Genomic DNA, 17,500 nt, shown 5'->3' with positions numbered 1-17,500 from the left:
GTAGAACATCCGAACAAGTAATCGGAAGGTCGATGGTTCGACTCCTGCAAAGGAGCACTGGAGTTGTTTTCCGAGCATACCCGAGACACCACGTCGCAAATTCGACTTCTGCGAAGGAACACTCGGTTTTTTCCGAGCCTATCCGAGTCACCATCGAAGAAAATTTCAATCATCTCACCTTTTCCGCCATCTCAACTCTTTCAGGTGGCATCATCTCTATTTGCTCAAACAACTCCTCTAGCCGGTTTTCAATGTTTGTGAGCATCTGAAGAGTGCTGCGGGAAAATAAACCAACCAACATAAGTATATAATTTGCTTACAGAACAAATAAGACCTTCCAAAGAAACAAGCCTTATCCCCTTGTCAAATCTTTTGCTGTGCCATTGTCGCTCTGGCTACGAACAAAATCTGTTTGCCTTATTAGGGAGCTTAAGCAACGACAACGGCGACGGCAACGAGAACGTCACGAATTTGCATATTTATATAATTTAGTGGTTAAAAACAATAGCTTCGCACGCCCTGCACGTGCGTTTTTCACTTTTGTCCATTTCGTTGCCGTCGTCAGCAAAACAACAACGTGAAATAGCCAAGTTTTTGGTTTTATGAAGAACGTCAGCACTTGAGGATAAATTTTCATTTTCTCTCCTAAAATGGAGTGCCGTTGCGACTGGTGTCATCTTTGAGGATTTACCACACCCTTGTCATCTTAAAAACGTTGAAATAGTCACGAAGCGATTAAAATAACGCAAATTTATATTTTGAGATGACGTTCTCGTTGCCGTCGCCGTTGTCGTTGCTTAAGCTCCCTATTGTGGAGCAGGGCCCGGTTGTTCGAAAGCTGATTGACTTAATCCAGGATTAGCGTAAACCTTTGTCTCATGTTTTCAAATTTTTGGTGAAAGTTTCTTTTGCTTATTTTGGTTTTTCAAGATTGACTTATTCCAATGTAAAGTTTTGTCCAATATCAGCGTTGAACAGCATTTGGGAGTAAAGAAATAACGTCCTTGGTTAATTTTTAATCTGTGATTAGCGTTAATCGGCTTTTGAACATCCGGGCCCAGGTGTAAAGAAGTTTTCACTGTATTTTTAACAACCAAATTATTACTCGCGGTGTTTTGAAAGTTCCCAAATGGCAACACCCTAGGTCTCTTTTGAGAACTTTCAGAAAATCAGTCGTGCCCAGAAATCACGAAATCAACGAGCAAGTTCATACAATTTCCCATACTTACTGAAGTACTTCAAAAATGTGTCCCGCAACAGGTCTCGACAGAGTTCGAGTTAACGATGAAATGATACATGAAATGGATCATATATGAACTGCGGATATGAAATCAAGTGAAGCTATGATCCTCGCAGTTATGAACGAAATTTTTGCAATTGCGTAGAGAAGCCTGAAAATTTCAGGACTTCAACGGGGTTTGAACCCGTGACCTCGCGATACCGGTGCGACGCTCTAACCAACTGAGCTATAAAGCCACTGACGTTGGGAGCTCTCGCGGGAACATTAGAACCCACAAATGACCAGCTCCCAACGTTCGTGGCTTTATAGCTCAGTTGGTTAGAGCTTCGCAACGGTATCGCGAGGTCACGGGTTCAAACCCAGTTGAAGTCCTGAATTTTTCAGGCTTCTCTACGCAATTGCAAAAATTGCGTTCACAACTGCGAGGATCATAGCTTCACTTGAGAGTCCCAGTTCTTATTCATGATATTTTCTGTGACGCTAGCGATCCGGGAACAATACAGATTGGTACCTCCTTTTACAATTCTTTAATCATCTTTTAATTGTCATGGCGGTGCGGTTCATAATGTGTAGTCTTACCAATTTCCTGTCCCTACACACTATGAAATTTAATTTCAATTCAGCGACTGCAGGGAACTGGCAACCAAATCAATCGAAACGTAAGGAATAACTACTTCAGTAAAACAATGAAGGAAGGTCTGAACAAAACAGCAAATACAAAGGAGGTATGGATGGGCAAAACTGAAGAAGATTAAAAAGGATTGCAAATAGGGCTTTTGAAAAAAAATCTGTTCAATCTAACAGTTTTTTAAACTTTCTCTTTTGTTTGTAACTAAATTCTGCATGCTTGGCAAACATTTTATCGTTGCGAAGCTTTGATTTGTGCTCTTTAAATGTAATTTCTGTGATAAAGTTATGGTGCAAGCATAATACAGGCCCTTTAAAGATAGAGATTCCTTTATCTAAGTGAAGTGAAGACCGTGCAATTTCTGTATTACACCGCAAGCTAAAGCCAAGTTTGGGGTGAATACGAACACGTCAGAGTTATGCACATCTTATCTTTGATTTGGAACTTACGATATGCTTATAAGACTGATAGTTTCCTTTATGTTTACCTTATATTTGCTTCATTGTCTCCGATGCAATTGCGATAAACTTCCTCGACTTTCTTATTCAACATCTGTAGCATTTTTTCCTGGAATGAAACGTGAATGACGCATCAGAAAATTCTGGACGTGACTGCGATGTAGGCAATTAGTTAACTTTTCAAACTAACCAAGACTTCTGGGATGATGAAAGGAAGTTGTTAAGCTAGTAAGGATACACGAATCAGTTCCCGGGTCTTCACTGAAAAGCCAATCAAACTAAATAGGGAGTTTAAGTTCTACGTCAGCGAAAACGTCACTTTGAACTATAGTAAGTTTTTCGCGATTATTGCATCTCGTTTACGTCGTATAATGAGGGCGAAGAATCCTAAATATAAATTGGTACGAGCAGTTTCTGAGTAAAAAATAGAAAATGAGAGATTCACATTGGATGGCTCGCGTTGGCTTCAAAGCCTCGAATTAGGTGATTTGAGGTTGTTATGCAGAGTGCCGCAAAAATGCGTTCTAGAATACGTGCCGCCCGATTTTTTTTCCTCTTTTAACCAATGACATTCTTGTTTTGTAGCGTTGTCGTTGACGACGGCGTCGTAGATCTTAAACTCCCTATTGAGCCAATCAAGACGTAACGGAAACGCAGCCAAGAGTAAAAGCGCGGGAAAACACAAGCGAGCAAGCGACAACTCATCTGCTTTAGCCGCTTATTGCATGGCTGAGACCGAAATTGAGGCGAGATTTTTGAGCCAATCCTGAAGCGCAGTAATTCAAGACGAAAGCAATCGTTGGAACCTTTGAATCAATCTTGAAACGATGAAACATCATTATCAAGAACGATAATTCGTTGAGTGTCAAAGTTGTTAAAAGAGTTGACAACAACTTTGACACTCAACGAATTTTCATTCTTGATAATGCTCTTCAGTGGATAAGTCGAACAACTTTACTCTTAATTTAATATTTCTCGTTAAATGCTTTAAATTAACAAGGAACTGACCATCATTGATTTATTTACCTGATCTTCCGCTTTGAACTCCCCATAGGAGAACATTCTAAAAACGAGACATGAAAAAGATAACAATTATGTTTTTCATCCAATGGAAATCCTTGGCGGCTTTGAAAACTGAATTCAGTTTATCCAATAGAGCTAACGGCAATTAAAACAAGAGTCATCCCTCAGTTATCTCCTTTTTTCCCGTTGTTGGTAACCTCCATTCTTCATTCTAATTGGACACAATTATAAAAGAGCAGCAATAATACATCATGATATGCAGAAGGCCATCGTCCTAAAAGTTGAAACGCAAGATAGGGAAAGAGCTTTACTTTTTCCAAGTTCTTTACTTAAGCATTAGGGTACAAGTTTTCTTTAATACACCTCATTTTCGCGTAGAGGCCACAGTGTTAGCAGATCTTCTGCTCAGTCACTGTATTGTTCGATTAGGAAATCTTGCTCGCGCGTTACAAATATTAAGATTTTTGAAAAAGCGTAGTTTATGCAGTTTTCTGCTGATGACATTGAACTACGACATTTGAATTCTATTTCAAAGTATACACATGCCCACACAAGAAAGGAAATAAGAAGAATTCACATTTCAGGGTTACAGAAGAAAGAGGAAAAATGGACATATCTCACTTTTGACAAAGCCCTAACAGCCAACATACCGTCGATGACGTCACAATGATAATTTGTGTTTTGGGTCACGTGGTTGCAAACCCGACATTGAAAATATACTGTAGCAACTTACTTTGATTTCATCTCTAGTTCTTTGGCTCTTTCTTCCTCTCTGCTAATTGCATCATTTAAAAAGTCAATCTGGCCTTTGAGAATTTCAGTTTCACGGTTCCTGTGACAAATAAGAAGAAATAAAAGGCTGATAGATATCGATACTTCGGTACACGACGAGAATTTTCGTGTTTTACTCCCCGACGACGAAGCATCGATTACAAGCTACTGTTTCCGAACACGAGTCCTGAAGTACGTCGGCTTGCGTTCGCAGGCTACGTCCTAGCAGTGTAGTGGGACAATTGCCACCTAACCCCTCTAGCTCAGTTAAAGAAAATCCGAACTGGTAATCGGAAGGTCGAAGGTTCGACTCCCGCAAATGAGCAGTCGGATTTTTCCCGAGTGAATCTCCGAGTCATTATCGCCGGGTAAATTCCTCTCTTCAAATTCATATTGCCTTAGGTTTGTTTGTATCTTTGTCTAAAAGATAAAATAGGGACTTTTACAACGTATGTACTCGTATGTTACTAGTATGTTACTCGAATGTACTCGTATGCACTCGCTTGGTGTGTTAGTCACAATGGTCGTCAAAACGTCAAATTTGATATCACATGGTTGTTTCTGCAGAGTACCGCAGAAATATTCGCTGAAATGCGTGCTGCACGTGCAGCACGCGGTTATTTTTCCCCTTTTAACCAATCATATTCTTGCTTTGTGGGGTTGTCGTTGCCGTCATCGTTTCATACTCACATTCTCTCTTGTGTTTGTTTGATGGATTGACGCAGTTCCTCCAGCGCTTCTTCGGTTTCCTGGCTGTTCTGTATCAGAGACAAATTTTGTTCTTCAAGTTCGGCGAAGATGTCAAGGAGTTGTTGAGGATCGGAGAAATACAACTCAGGTTCCTGTCAAAATGATAAGAAATATTTAACAAATAGATTCCAAGTTCCACGTTTTCTACTTGAAATAAGCTTTCAAAAAATAGCGTCATATTAGGAATGGTAAAAGTAACGTCTCTAAAGTTTGGCTTTCTTGTATTTCTCACAAATGCTGATATTACAGTCAGAAGACAGGCTATTTTTCGGTTGCCAAGACCTTTACTAAAAGAAACTAAGAAGAAACTCCGGCATTACTCTTTGTTTCATGATTGTTTGGCCCCGCCGCGAGAATACGTAAGAAAAGCCACATCGAAACAAAGCATACGCTTACGTTGTCACTTTCCTCTTCATCTGTTTCATACACAGAAGATTGACTGTCATCGGCATCATTCCTGTGACTGATAATAAAGAGAATTCAACATTACAGTCGATCCCACTTTAATTTGAACAACCCTTATGACACGCACTTGAAGTTTAGGTGAATCCAGCGAAAATGGAGGAGCACATTTTGGTATGAAAGAAATCACCCTGCCAGCAAGCAGGGCCTTTCTTAACTCGACGAGAAAGAAAGGACTCTGCAGAAATCGTGTTCAGTCTTAACTGAGTATGCGCAAGCCGTTGCTTGGAGACAGTCTCAAACCCAGGCCAAGTCTCGATCGCACTCTTAGACGCCATATTGATTTTCGTACTGAAGGCTCGATTTTGACCTTCGCCTTGTCAAAAATATGATGCGCGCGCTGCCTAAACCGGTTTGACCGAAGTGACAAGCCAAGTTAAAAGACTTGACACAATTTCTGCAGACAGAGCCTCTCTTTCTCGTTGTCTGCCGAGTTTCAGAGAAGCTCTGCTCGCAAGGTGGAAAGAAATGTGTATTTGAAGTAAAACTCGCACTTACCTGGACAACTTAAGCAAGTATCGCGATCTTCTTATAGTTTTGCCTATGCGCGAGCCATCAATATTTCGTGGTATTGCCGTCTCACTTTTGCGGCCTGTGATTGGTTCTAATGTTGAAATTGACGTCGTTGCACTGAATTGGGTTGCTGACGTACGAAAACAAATACGTTTCGCAGGTAGAAAGGATTGAAATTTCGATCAGGCGCGGGTTGATTAGTTTACAGTTTTATTTATCCTTATAAATGATGGATCGCGATACAAAACTAATTGCTAATTTTCTCCCAACTAGCCGTCAATATAATGTGGTATTGCCGTCTCACAATCGCAATTTGTTTTTATTGTCTCTTATAAAAACTGAAAAACTTCATGCGGCTTCAACAGGATTAAAACCCATGACCTCTGCGATGCCGGTGCAATGCTGGTGCAATGCTGGTGCAATGCTGGTGCAACGCTCTACCAATTGAGCTATGAAGCCACACAGTTGGGAGCAGGTCAATTTATTGGGCTCATGTGTTCCCGTGAAAGGAATAGTGAATGAAAGAAATGTTCGAATCTCGTTGAAGCCGCCCGTCCATAAGAAACAATTGCTTAAATTGTCCAGATATCAAAGTGCAAGTATCACTTTAATCTGATATCATGGATTGTCACTGCCCAAAATGCCCATTTCCCATAATACTCTTTGTTTGTGTCCCCTCCCCTTACCCCCCCCCCCACCCCCCTCCAAATTTTGCATAACAAAACCAAGGAGTATTATGGTATTTTCTGAAGTGGCCTATTGAAAATGAACTCTGAATTCTCATGCAAATCAAGATAATTTCCATTTTCACGTTTTCGCTGAAAACAAAAAACTTCTTTTGAGATGGAGGCAAGGATCAACTCGGATATGGACAATCATCACATTGCCGTGTTCTTGATTTCTAGTTAATATTTTGTTACTGACAATTCTGATTGATCACTAGCAGTAATCCATTTGATTCTGAACGAAAAATTCGCGAAAGATATTTGAGAAATAAATCATCACTTGCTTTTTGCCTTGGGGACTTCCTGATCCTTGTTTCTGAAAAACAGCACAAAAAAATTACACTTACTGACCCTCACAAGCATAGCTGGGTATAGAACACGACGTTCTGTGTTCTGACACCATTTAGTGTGTATTTCTCATTGCGTTCCCGTTATGAGTGACAGTCTATACAATCTTTCTTGCTACATCAGAAATTTATTCTAGTCGCGAAGAACTGGGGCGAGAAGCACTGCTAGTTCCATCAGTGTGTCTTTCCTGTTCTCGTAACGCCAAAATGCAAGAAAATCTCTCCAGACCTATCAAATTCTCACGGAACACTTATGACACATAATTCTGATAATCATGGAAAAAAGTGTCAGTAGTTGGCTTAAAACCTGGAAGCAAATGGTAATCTAGAACAGGCTACGCAAAAGTTCCAGTATTGTGCGCTTCATCTCCTAGAAACGCTCAGGCGTTAGTTAATTCAATTTGATTGAGTTACAAGGAACCCTTTCAAGGGTCTGAACAGCATCGGTCTATAAAAAAACACGACCTCATTTGATCAAATAAGGAAGAAATGGCACAAATCGGCATCGGAAACGTTGGTAAGTATAGGATTTACTGCTCAAGCTGTGTTCTCACCCTTTTCTTTAATAACAATCCACTAAACGGAGACTCGAATTGTTTATTTCATTGAAAAAGGTCTCGTAAAGAGAATTGTTTAATAGGCCAGTTTCGTATTCTAACGGTTGGACTGGACTGGATCTAGCATGAAATGGAGGCTAATGCGAGCAAATTAATTTGCATTCGAAAAGATTTGCCCGCATTAGCCTCCATATCATGCTAGACCCAGTCCAGCCGTGAGAATTCGAAAATGGTCTATTTGATAAGAAGTGTATACTTACAGATCCAGGTTTTCCATCTTTGCGGCTGCCTCGACTTGATGTTCTGTCAGAGCCACCTGTGGATACTGCAATGCACCGAGAGAATCGAGAGATAAGTTAATCTGGTCGTTTATATTCCGTCTCAACATACCCCATTCATCCCTGAAGCACCCAACCCCCCCCCCCCCTCCCCCCTTCGTGACGAGAAAAGTCATCTGACGTAAAAGCTACAAGTCTAATTCCCAGGACCCAAAGGATTGAAGGAGACAGTGGACCTACAGCCTCGGACAAAATTGTTGAAACACTTTGCAATACCTTGCCCTCCCACAATGTTGTTTTGGCAAATGGGATCAGAAACTCGCGTTCAAACAACATTGTGAGGCGAGAGTAAGCCACGAAACCTTCAGGTCTGTATAGTCGTCTACTGTTTCAAGGAATTGTATCATAGATTTGTAGATGTCAGAGCGTTTTTTTCAATTGAGTGTCGAAAGTAATTAGTGAATTGCTTTGGTTTTGCATTACTTCACTCAGTGACTGTTTCAAAGTTCTCGCGCCACTTTTTCAACCAATCATATTAAGTGAAACCAAAACCAAACGTGGCTCGCGCGTGCACATTTTCCCGCACTTTGTGTCGGCTACGTGTAATTGCTTCAAGTTTTGATTGGTTTACTAGATTATCTGCATCCTTTTATGATTGGCCAGAGTAATTACTTTGGTTTTGGTTTTACGACAAGCGATTGAAACTCGCTCTATTGACCCATTCATCCCTAAAGCTGCACCATTGGTGTGGTCGAATATACGATGAAACAGACTTAAGTGGGTTGAAGGTTTTGCAGAAAATTAAGTTTTGAATGACTAAACAAATCAGTTTCAAAGATGCTTCTTTTACAATCTTCCACCTTAAAGACAATGCGCCTTTTTTTTGGAAATTATACTAGAGAAACCAAAGTTTTGCCCAACCATGCAGTCGAATCGCGCAAAAGTGTTTTAACAGTAATATTGCCCAGTCGTAAATATGCTGGAGGGCCTGAGAGGATAGCCGCGAAAAAAAGGAAGGCCTTCGGGAAGTGGAGGGCGACTTGTTCTCCTCTGTCTTAATCGCAGAGTTTTAGGGGAATTGTCAATGCCCCTTTTACAGAGCAATTAGTTGGCGGTTTTTGCTATGAAGCCTAAAAAATGTCATACTTTTCTTTCTCATAACAGGACTCCTTTCTCTTTGCTTCACTCTCTGTAAAGATATCAAACGACAAACGCATAAAAGACATTATTATCAACATCATCATCATCATTGTAACTGATCATTGCCATCTTCATTATCATTCTTATTTGCAGTACTGTAGTAGCTTCTCAGGCTTAAAAGGTCCTCCTTGCCTGGTCATTGTCATTGGGAGAGAGCAACAAAATGTTCCTTTGAGGTCCCAAAAGCATCCTCTCCTAAATCCCTTAATTAAGGGACAAAACTTTCTGGTGCACACGGTCTTAGCCATTCCCATACCTTCTTCTCATCTTTAATTTTTCTCTTGTCATCTTTCCATTCCTATTAAGAAAAAAAAAATCACTCACCAATTGGGCCAATGATACAAAATCAACGAAACGACAGAACAGAACAACAACAACAACAACAACTGTTGAGATTCCCAACTGGCTGGAGGCATACCAGTTGGGTATTCACAAGTGCAAACGAGAGGATGATGAACCAGAGACGATCAGGATCAAATTCAACAAGTGCTCAGAATTGGTCTTAAACCCAGGATGCTCAGGTCTCAATTAGCACCCAACCACAGTGGCTGGCACTGTCTCCTCCACAGTTCTTTAAAGAAAATTTACACTTACAGAGAATAAATGATTTTACGCAACTAAGTAGGCTGGTTAATGTTTGACCTGTAAGGGTCAAATTACATAAGGGACTCTTAGTTACATGTATTAGTACTTAAATCAAAGCAGGCCAGGTTTCAGCCTCTTTTTCTCCAGCTTTGAGACGAAAACGCTTTTCCCACCCTATTCCCTCCCAGCTAGGGTGTTTAGTTAAAGCGAACCTCCACTAAAACAGGAATACAACTTTAAAATATTTAACATAATGTTTACAATCAAAATTGTTCAAACGTTTTCTAATGGAATCGTTTGTATCCGAAATAAATGAATTTCAAAAACGCTTGTTTTGGTTTTCAAATTCCTGGGCGCCACCATCTTGAATAATTGTGACGTGTCATGGTTGCCCTATTGTTTTAAAACAAAAGCTCTTTGTGCAAATACAAAAGAGCAACCATTACACGTCACAATTATTCAAGATGGCGGCGCCCAGGAAATTTGAAAAGCAAAACAAGCGTTTTTGAAATTCATTATTTCGGATACAAACGATTCCATTACAAAACGTTTGAACAATTTTGATTGTAAACATTATGTTATTAAATATTTTGAAGTTGTATTCTTGTTTTAGTGGAGGTTTCCTTTAAGGGGTGGTATCATCGGGTTAACACAGCGGGTTTGCCCTCACCTTTGCTGGAAATAAATCATGATTCTAGATCAAATAATTCATTTGTTTTGTTAGCAAATAAAGTAAACGCCACGATTGTAGCCAAAATATGGCAACATCTTGATCTCATTTTCATGACGTGTTCCCAGCAAACAGAGCTGCACCTTGACAATGCGCTCTTTGAGTTTAAATAACCAAGCGAGAAGCATAAAAGAAACTGAAGACCTTTCAAAACTTTTCTCAATGATCTAACACAAATCATGGTGAAGATCCTCTAAGGTAATTTTCCAGGTTATTATATTTATAAAGAGGCTGTAAAATGGCATTAAGGAAAGTTTCAAATGATATATTTTGAAACAAATGCTGAGATTTCCTTGCCTGTGGCGTAAGGGAATCCAGGAACTGTTTGTAAAGCATGTATTCCTTCAGTGTATCTTCATTTTTTGAAATTTCACTGAAACAATAACAGAAATTATTAGTATAATGATGATGATGATGATGATGATGCGGCTATTTGTGGATTTACAGAAGCCATAATTTATACTGGACCTAACTAAATAAATAAAATAAAAGATAAGATGACGATGATGATGATGACGATGATGATGGTCATGATAATGATGATGACGATCAGAATGGCGATAATAATGAAGATTAACGACGATGATAATGACGATTTAAACGACGATGACGATGATGATGGTGATGATAAAGATGAAGATTACGATGATGGCGACGATGATGAGGACGATGATGACGATGGTCGTGATGCGTGACGATAAAGATGGGGATAATGACAAGGGCAACGATGATGGCGATGATGGTGGTGGTTATATATGGTGATGATGATGATGATGATGATGGTGATGATGATGATGAAGATAATAATACTAATCGACGATGGTGATGATGATGAAGACAATGCCTGATGCATACAATGTCTCCAAAATTTTCATCCTCGGCACTTTTGTTAACATTATTTTGCAGGGTTAGCATTACAAACAACATTTATTAAATTGACTTTAAAGTGGTTTTAACTTCATCTTTTTTCTTTATTACAAACTGCATCACAATATTGCTTATATGCAGTTGTGGGATCCACAGTCAGAGACAGTTCTGGAAAATTACCTATTGATGTGTAAATACATAATTATGCAAGAACTACCGGGTAATCTTACCTTTTTATTGCCATCATTTGAGCGTTGATTTTCTTAATTTCGGCCACTTTTTCAAGCTTTAGTTTAGTTTCAGCCTCAGCTCTGAAGAGATAAAAATTAATATCATGTGTTCTCTATATTTCAAGACACACTGCTTGTCTTCTAAGAAATGTCAAAAAACATTAATTAGTGAAGTGAAGACTTTAAGGTCTGGATAAGTTTATTACAGTTGGTCAAAATTAGGTGTGCTATTTTCTGAACTGGAGCTTACATCTTGATAGCTTCTACTGAGTTCTTGTCATTTTCTTTTAGGAATTCATCAAACATTGCAGCATCTTCTTCAAGATACTGTTCGGCAAGTTCCAGCTTTTTTTCTTCTGCCTGGAAATAAGGGAATCAAACACTTAATCATTGTGCTAAAAAGTGAACTGAATTAGAGAGTGAAGTTTACAAAAAACCAACAAACAGTGCGGATATGTTCGTGGTCTGCTGAGCTGACTTATTATTATTTTCTGCAGTCACTTAAAAATGCTAAGATTTGTTAGACACTTGATTAAAACACATTAATTACTGGTTTTCTTTGGACCCCCAGAAAAAAAAAGATTTTGATGCAGAAGATACCAAATTGTGCTGATTTTGACTTCATCCTCAGATGCTTATTTTCTGTGGTATTAAATTTATGGTGCCTTGCAACAGAGAAGAGAAAAATCTGGTGATAGTGCAAGGTTCAGAATTTAAGCTAATGACATTAAATGATCAAGTCAAGAGGTTACTATACCAGTAAGCCATTTCAAGGAAACAGTGAAATCTCACTCATGAGGTCAGTCCCAAATCACATACAGCTATAATATGAAAGTTTCTAAATCCAGGAAAGCCATGTCATCCTCTTAAAGTCTCATTTTTCATGTGATCTGTGCAGTTCACATTACATTCCACTTACACAATCGACACCTCAAGATGCTGGTAGCAGCCTCCTCATCAATAATTATTATTGTGTCCTTGGGCAACTGTGTATGTCAGAGCACAGACCAAAACTTGTTCTGTTCTGAAGATCATTAAAAACAAACCTGGGCAATTTCTTCTAATTTCCTCATCTCATCACGCTTGACACCTAGTGAATACTGAACACACATGTTTCCTGTTAATTCATGCAATAGTTCAATTTTAGCTTTCACCATTTTGACAGCTATTAAATTAAAAAAATTCTGGAAGACAAACTTGTGCATTCTTGAGCAAACACTACTTAAACTTTGTATATTGAAGAGTAAAGTGACTAAAATAAATAATAATTATTTCAGCTCTTCAAATGAGCAAAATCAGGAGGCCCTCTCAAAGATAGCCACTGCCACATACAAACAATTATTAGCAACTATTCACTGAAGTGGAAGTGGCTAGTGGTGGATATTTAGCGAGCCATGAAGCGGCGAGTTAATTATCCACCACTCTCCACCGATACTGAGGTAAATAGTTGTTTTTCTATATACTAAAACAGTGAAATAATATAGCACAAAAAGATGATTTTAACTCATTTATTAGAAGCGAGGATGGCACAGTCGGTTAGTGCATGGCCTTGGTGGAAGAGGTCCCGAGTTCGATTCACGGACTTCACATCCTTGTTTCAGCTTCTTTCCATTAGACTGTGTAGCTTAAGTAGCTTTAAATACCGGTAAAATGGAGCATTGATGACCAGGGGAGAGTAAAATGAGCGCACCCTCGACCTCAGGTTTGTCAGTTGAATTACTGTTACGAGTTATCAACGTTAAATATGGTTGCTTTACTTTACTTTACTTTACTTTACTTTATTTATTCCGGCAAAGATTAAAACATTTTTGGGTGCCAATTCCGCGCGAGTTGTTTGGAGATGAATAGCAAAGGATATCCGGAGTTTGAGTAGCCAATCAGCACGCACATTCAACACTATCCACTGTTTCAGTATATACTAATATTAATTTATTAAATTCTTTTTAAAGATGACAAAGGGATTAAAATGAACTGACAGACAGACTCTGATTAAGAAAAAAGTTTATTATATTGTTTCCTTCTTTTAAGTGCATTTCCAAAGATTGACGTGATAGTAATAATATTGGAATTTGTGTTCCCTTACTTTCATGCTACATGTCACCTGTGGCCCCCATAACATAATTTATTCACAAAGGAATTATGTACAATGTAAGAACATTTTCTACAACCAGTGATATTTCCCACCTTTGAATCCATAATAATCTTAATTCATTTGTGTATTGTAAGAACATTGCTTTCCTTGTTTAAATACACTGTCAGGTAAGGCTATTCAGAAATGTACTGTATTTGCAATTTACGTAGCTTTGCATTGCATAAATTGTTTGCTAGGCGACATAATTGTATATCATGTATTCTACCAAATTTTATCCTCTACAAATGAAAGCTTCATCATCAGTATTATTATACTCATTACAGGTATTATTATTATTATTATTATTATTATTATTATGATCATCTTTGTGAACTGGATGATCTTTTTTCCGGTTTGCTTGACCTAAGGGAGTGGGTCATAGATCTAGTTAGATCTTTCTCCTAATACTCTAGAGCTCCAACACCATTCTCAAAATCCTCGCCGTTCCCAGTAACGTAGTTTTCTGTAGTAATGAAATACTAATTTTAACATTCAACTTTCCCAGCCACTTGTCCAAGTTTTTTGCTACACTTCCCAATGACCCTACAACAATAATTATTGGTACCACCTGCACAGTTCTCATGTTCCACATTCTTGCAATTTCTCTTTTAAGGTCCTGATACTTTTTCATTCTCCTTTTCACCAATTCTTTTATCCGCTGGTACGGCAATATCAATTATTATTATTATTATTATTATTATTATTATTATTATTATTATTATTATTATTATTATTATTATTCACTGTTCATTATTATTATTATTCACTGTCATTATTATTATTATTATTCACTATTATTATTATTCACTGTCTCGGCACAAATTAGCGGTTTGGTCTGTTTGCTGCATGTTGCTCACTAGGTCCTTGTGGCTAATCAGATAGAAAGCCTAGCTAAGATATCACATACAATGTGCTGCACCAGTAACAATGCCGACTTCTGCAGTACCCGATGTTGTTGTTACATGTATATCATTATGATAAAATTATTACGTATTATTAGTACTATTAATAATAATAATAATAATTATTATTATTATTATTATTATTATTATTATAATTATTATTATTATTATTATTATTATTATTATGTTCACAAGCTTCAAGGTTTATTGTTATTATAATATCATGACTACTGTTAAAAATGATAGAAAATTACATGTAAATTATCAACCATGCAATATACATATACATGTACCATATTATTACAGTCAAACCAAGTGAAGCGTACCCCTCAAGATTGCATTAATGAACTAATTATTTGAAACTTGAACCCGTTAGTCGTTTCAAGAATGCAATAATGAATTGATTATTCGAATATTGAACTCGCTCGTTCGATCCAAGAATACGGCTAACGGGTTCCGTTTCCGAAAAATCGATTCAGTATTGCATTCTAGAAAAGACTAGTAGGTTTGAAACCTACTAGTCGCAACAGTGAATTGATTTTTCGAAAACGGAAGCCGTTAGCGAATTTAGCCGTATTCTTGGATCGAGCGAGCGAGTTCAATATTCGAATAATCAATTCATTATTGCATTCTTGAAACGACTAGCGGGTTCAAGTTTCAAATAATCACTTCATTAATGCAATCTTAAGGGGTACACTTCACTTGGTTTGACTGTAATGACAACTAAAGAATATACCTGAACCAAGAACATTTCCCTTTTCTTGGAGATGAAGTCAGCTAAATTTTCCTTCTCAACATGTCTGTCTACAAGTTCAAACACAACAGAATACTATTGTAAAATGCAAATTAAAACACAGTCGGCAAATGCTGTTATCTACGCAAGACAAACAAGTCTGAAGACAAGGTCTTAGCAAATGGAATCAGCCTTCAGGTCTTTGCAGGCGTTGAATGCCGGATTTCACCTGCCTCAAACTTGTCACAAAAACATGCTTGTTCACAATGATCAATTATTATTTTTGTACCTCTTGTTATTGCAAGAGTGAACTGTGGGTCATCCTTCACAGCAATAACTCCATCCTTTTCCTTCTTTTTTTCCTCTTCAATGAATTCATCTTCACTTTCATCTGCTATTTTTCTCATTGCTGCTGTCTTCGCATTGACACGTGATGTGTATGTTGTCTTTTCATGAACTTTCAAGCTACGCTGTTGAGTTCTTTCCTAAATCATTAATCATTACATCAAATCGTTAATCATTTTATGGTGGCAACTCCATTACCACAATTTTCATATTAATTCTGTGGAATCCCACCTTCAAGCACTAAACGCCAAACTGCATTTTGGCTTCCATCAATCAAATTTCCGAACATAGCTGGGAAGATCATCTCTACCTACAGAAAGTGAATTGGAGTTTTTGTTTAGTTCACAGCTCAAATGCCATGACATATGCTTTTTAGAGGTTCTTTAGTGAAAAAGATTCGTACAGATGCCATCACTTTCCATCGGCACCAAATATGATGATTGGTTAGAGTAGGTTATGTCACCCATTAATTTATTTCAGCATCCAATTGGTTTCAGGTCAACTCTCGGCTTGGCGTCACAAGTTTGATTGATGGAAGTCAAACATAGTTTGGCCATTGGCACTTGAATTCATAATTCCACAAAATTATGAAAATCGCAGTACTGTAACAATTTGTATGCGAAATGGACCATTCATTTTACCTGTTTCTTCCTCTGTCTTTCTTTATCTCTTAACATAAACACATCATTGTCTTGAGGGACAGAAAATGGATTGCGATTTGGATTCACCATAGATTCTGCAACTGTGCACAGTTAAACAGAAAGAGACAAAAATTTATTGATTCCTCTATGCCTGTAAGGTCACAGCTCTGAAACCAGTTTCAGCAATTAATGTAGAGGAAATATTAACTCTACAACACTGTTTCTTGTAAATTATAACAATGTCATGGTACCAAAATGGAACACCAATAATAATATTGCTTCACAAGATGCACTCACTGATGTGATTAAAAGTTTCCATGGCAATAAAAAGCCACCTTAAAATTTTCAAGTTATGAGTGACGGCAGCAGTGAATCTACTGCAGAGACAATGTTTTAAGCATTTTCAGAGTTTTATCTTAACCTCATAATCACTTTCCAGCAAATTATACAAATTAGGTGTCACCAAGTTTGTTTTTGAGATAATTAGGGTTTAATGAGACAGTTTATCAGTCAGTGATTAACCCATTTCAAGACTCCTGGGGGTAATACCCATTGAGACAGACTAAAATACTAAGTATGGTCGGTTTAGGCCGGTTTAGGCATTGAAGGGTTAATTAAAGGCAAAATATAGGATATTTTTGTATGGCTCCTCTGTTGCCATGGTAACCTGTTACATCACACAAATTAGCACCTCTTGAAAATTAAGCAATTATTGATGTTCCACAGGGATGTAGCTAAAATTTTGTAAAGATGGTATTATGTGCACTTAACAGGCCAGGTCCGGGGGCATGCTTCTCCGAAAAACTTTGAAATTTAGACTCTCATAAATGTGTTTTCCTCGATTTTAGGAGGTAAATTCAAGGCATTTGTGATGTAACTTTTTCAAACAATTTTTTGTTGCCTTTTTAATAAAAAAAATGTCACTTTATTTGAACACATGCTCTCGGTGTCTTGTGCCGATTCTGTTGTTACAGTAGTAATAGCGCTTTCTTTAAAGTTTCACTCAGCCCACCAGGGTTTGATGAAGTTGCTTCGGCAGAGGTGAAAAATTTCTTTAGATCGAGTACCTCAGAATCTCTTTACTTCCTTCTTCTTGCTGACATTCAGCTTATACAACATGGTTGAAATACACGAACTGCTTATTTCACGTACACGAAGTAGAAATACCTCTAGCCAATGAGCCATTTACCAAATGCATGAGATCTGAATCACGTTTTACGTACCCTCAAAATGAATCAGCCTTTGGGACATTTCTACAGCCAGTCTTCGTCAATACAGTTTGAGTGTGTAGTACATTGTATAGTTTTTTTTTCACAAATTATAAAATAGATGACCAATCCCAAAAACTCATTCCAAATTACTTGATCACCCAGAAATTTATTCC

The 17,500-nt window shown here is 37.9% G+C and overlaps 1 protein-coding gene across 1 annotated transcript in view; it reads right to left on the bottom strand.

Annotated features, from left to right (window-relative positions):
* The window catches only part of LOC138011810 (cilia- and flagella-associated protein 100-like), a 21,736-nt gene that overhangs the window by 2,827 nt on the left and 1,409 nt on the right, over positions 1-17,500 (bottom strand). Inside the window, exons 3-19 of the mRNA XM_068859021.1 lie at positions 16,117-16,217; positions 15,420-15,615; positions 15,134-15,201; positions 12,411-12,464; positions 11,615-11,724; positions 11,365-11,445; positions 10,565-10,640; positions 9,209-9,250; positions 8,899-8,941; positions 7,735-7,799; positions 6,855-6,886; positions 5,267-5,333; positions 4,811-4,962; positions 4,083-4,181; positions 3,353-3,389; positions 2,356-2,435; positions 179-275 (exon numbers count right to left, since the gene is read on the bottom strand). Coding sequence (XP_068715122.1) covers positions 179-275; positions 2,356-2,435; positions 3,353-3,389; positions 4,083-4,181; positions 4,811-4,962; positions 5,267-5,333; positions 6,855-6,886; positions 7,735-7,799; positions 8,899-8,941; positions 9,209-9,250; positions 10,565-10,640; positions 11,365-11,445; positions 11,615-11,724; positions 12,411-12,464; positions 15,134-15,201; positions 15,420-15,615; positions 16,117-16,217 — 1,400 coding nt within the window. The remainder of the gene's footprint in view (positions 1-178; positions 276-2,355; positions 2,436-3,352; positions 3,390-4,082; positions 4,182-4,810; positions 4,963-5,266; positions 5,334-6,854; positions 6,887-7,734; positions 7,800-8,898; positions 8,942-9,208; positions 9,251-10,564; positions 10,641-11,364; positions 11,446-11,614; positions 11,725-12,410; positions 12,465-15,133; positions 15,202-15,419; positions 15,616-16,116; positions 16,218-17,500) is intronic.

The sequence above is a fragment of the Montipora foliosa genome, chromosome 7 (genome assembly GCF_036669935.1).
Source record: "Montipora foliosa isolate CH-2021 chromosome 7, ASM3666993v2, whole genome shotgun sequence".
In the NCBI taxonomy this organism is placed as follows: Eukaryota; Metazoa; Cnidaria; class Anthozoa; order Scleractinia; family Acroporidae; genus Montipora; species Montipora foliosa.
Note: the sequence above shows the minus strand (reverse complement) of the source record. Positions and strands in the feature narration are given on the sequence as shown.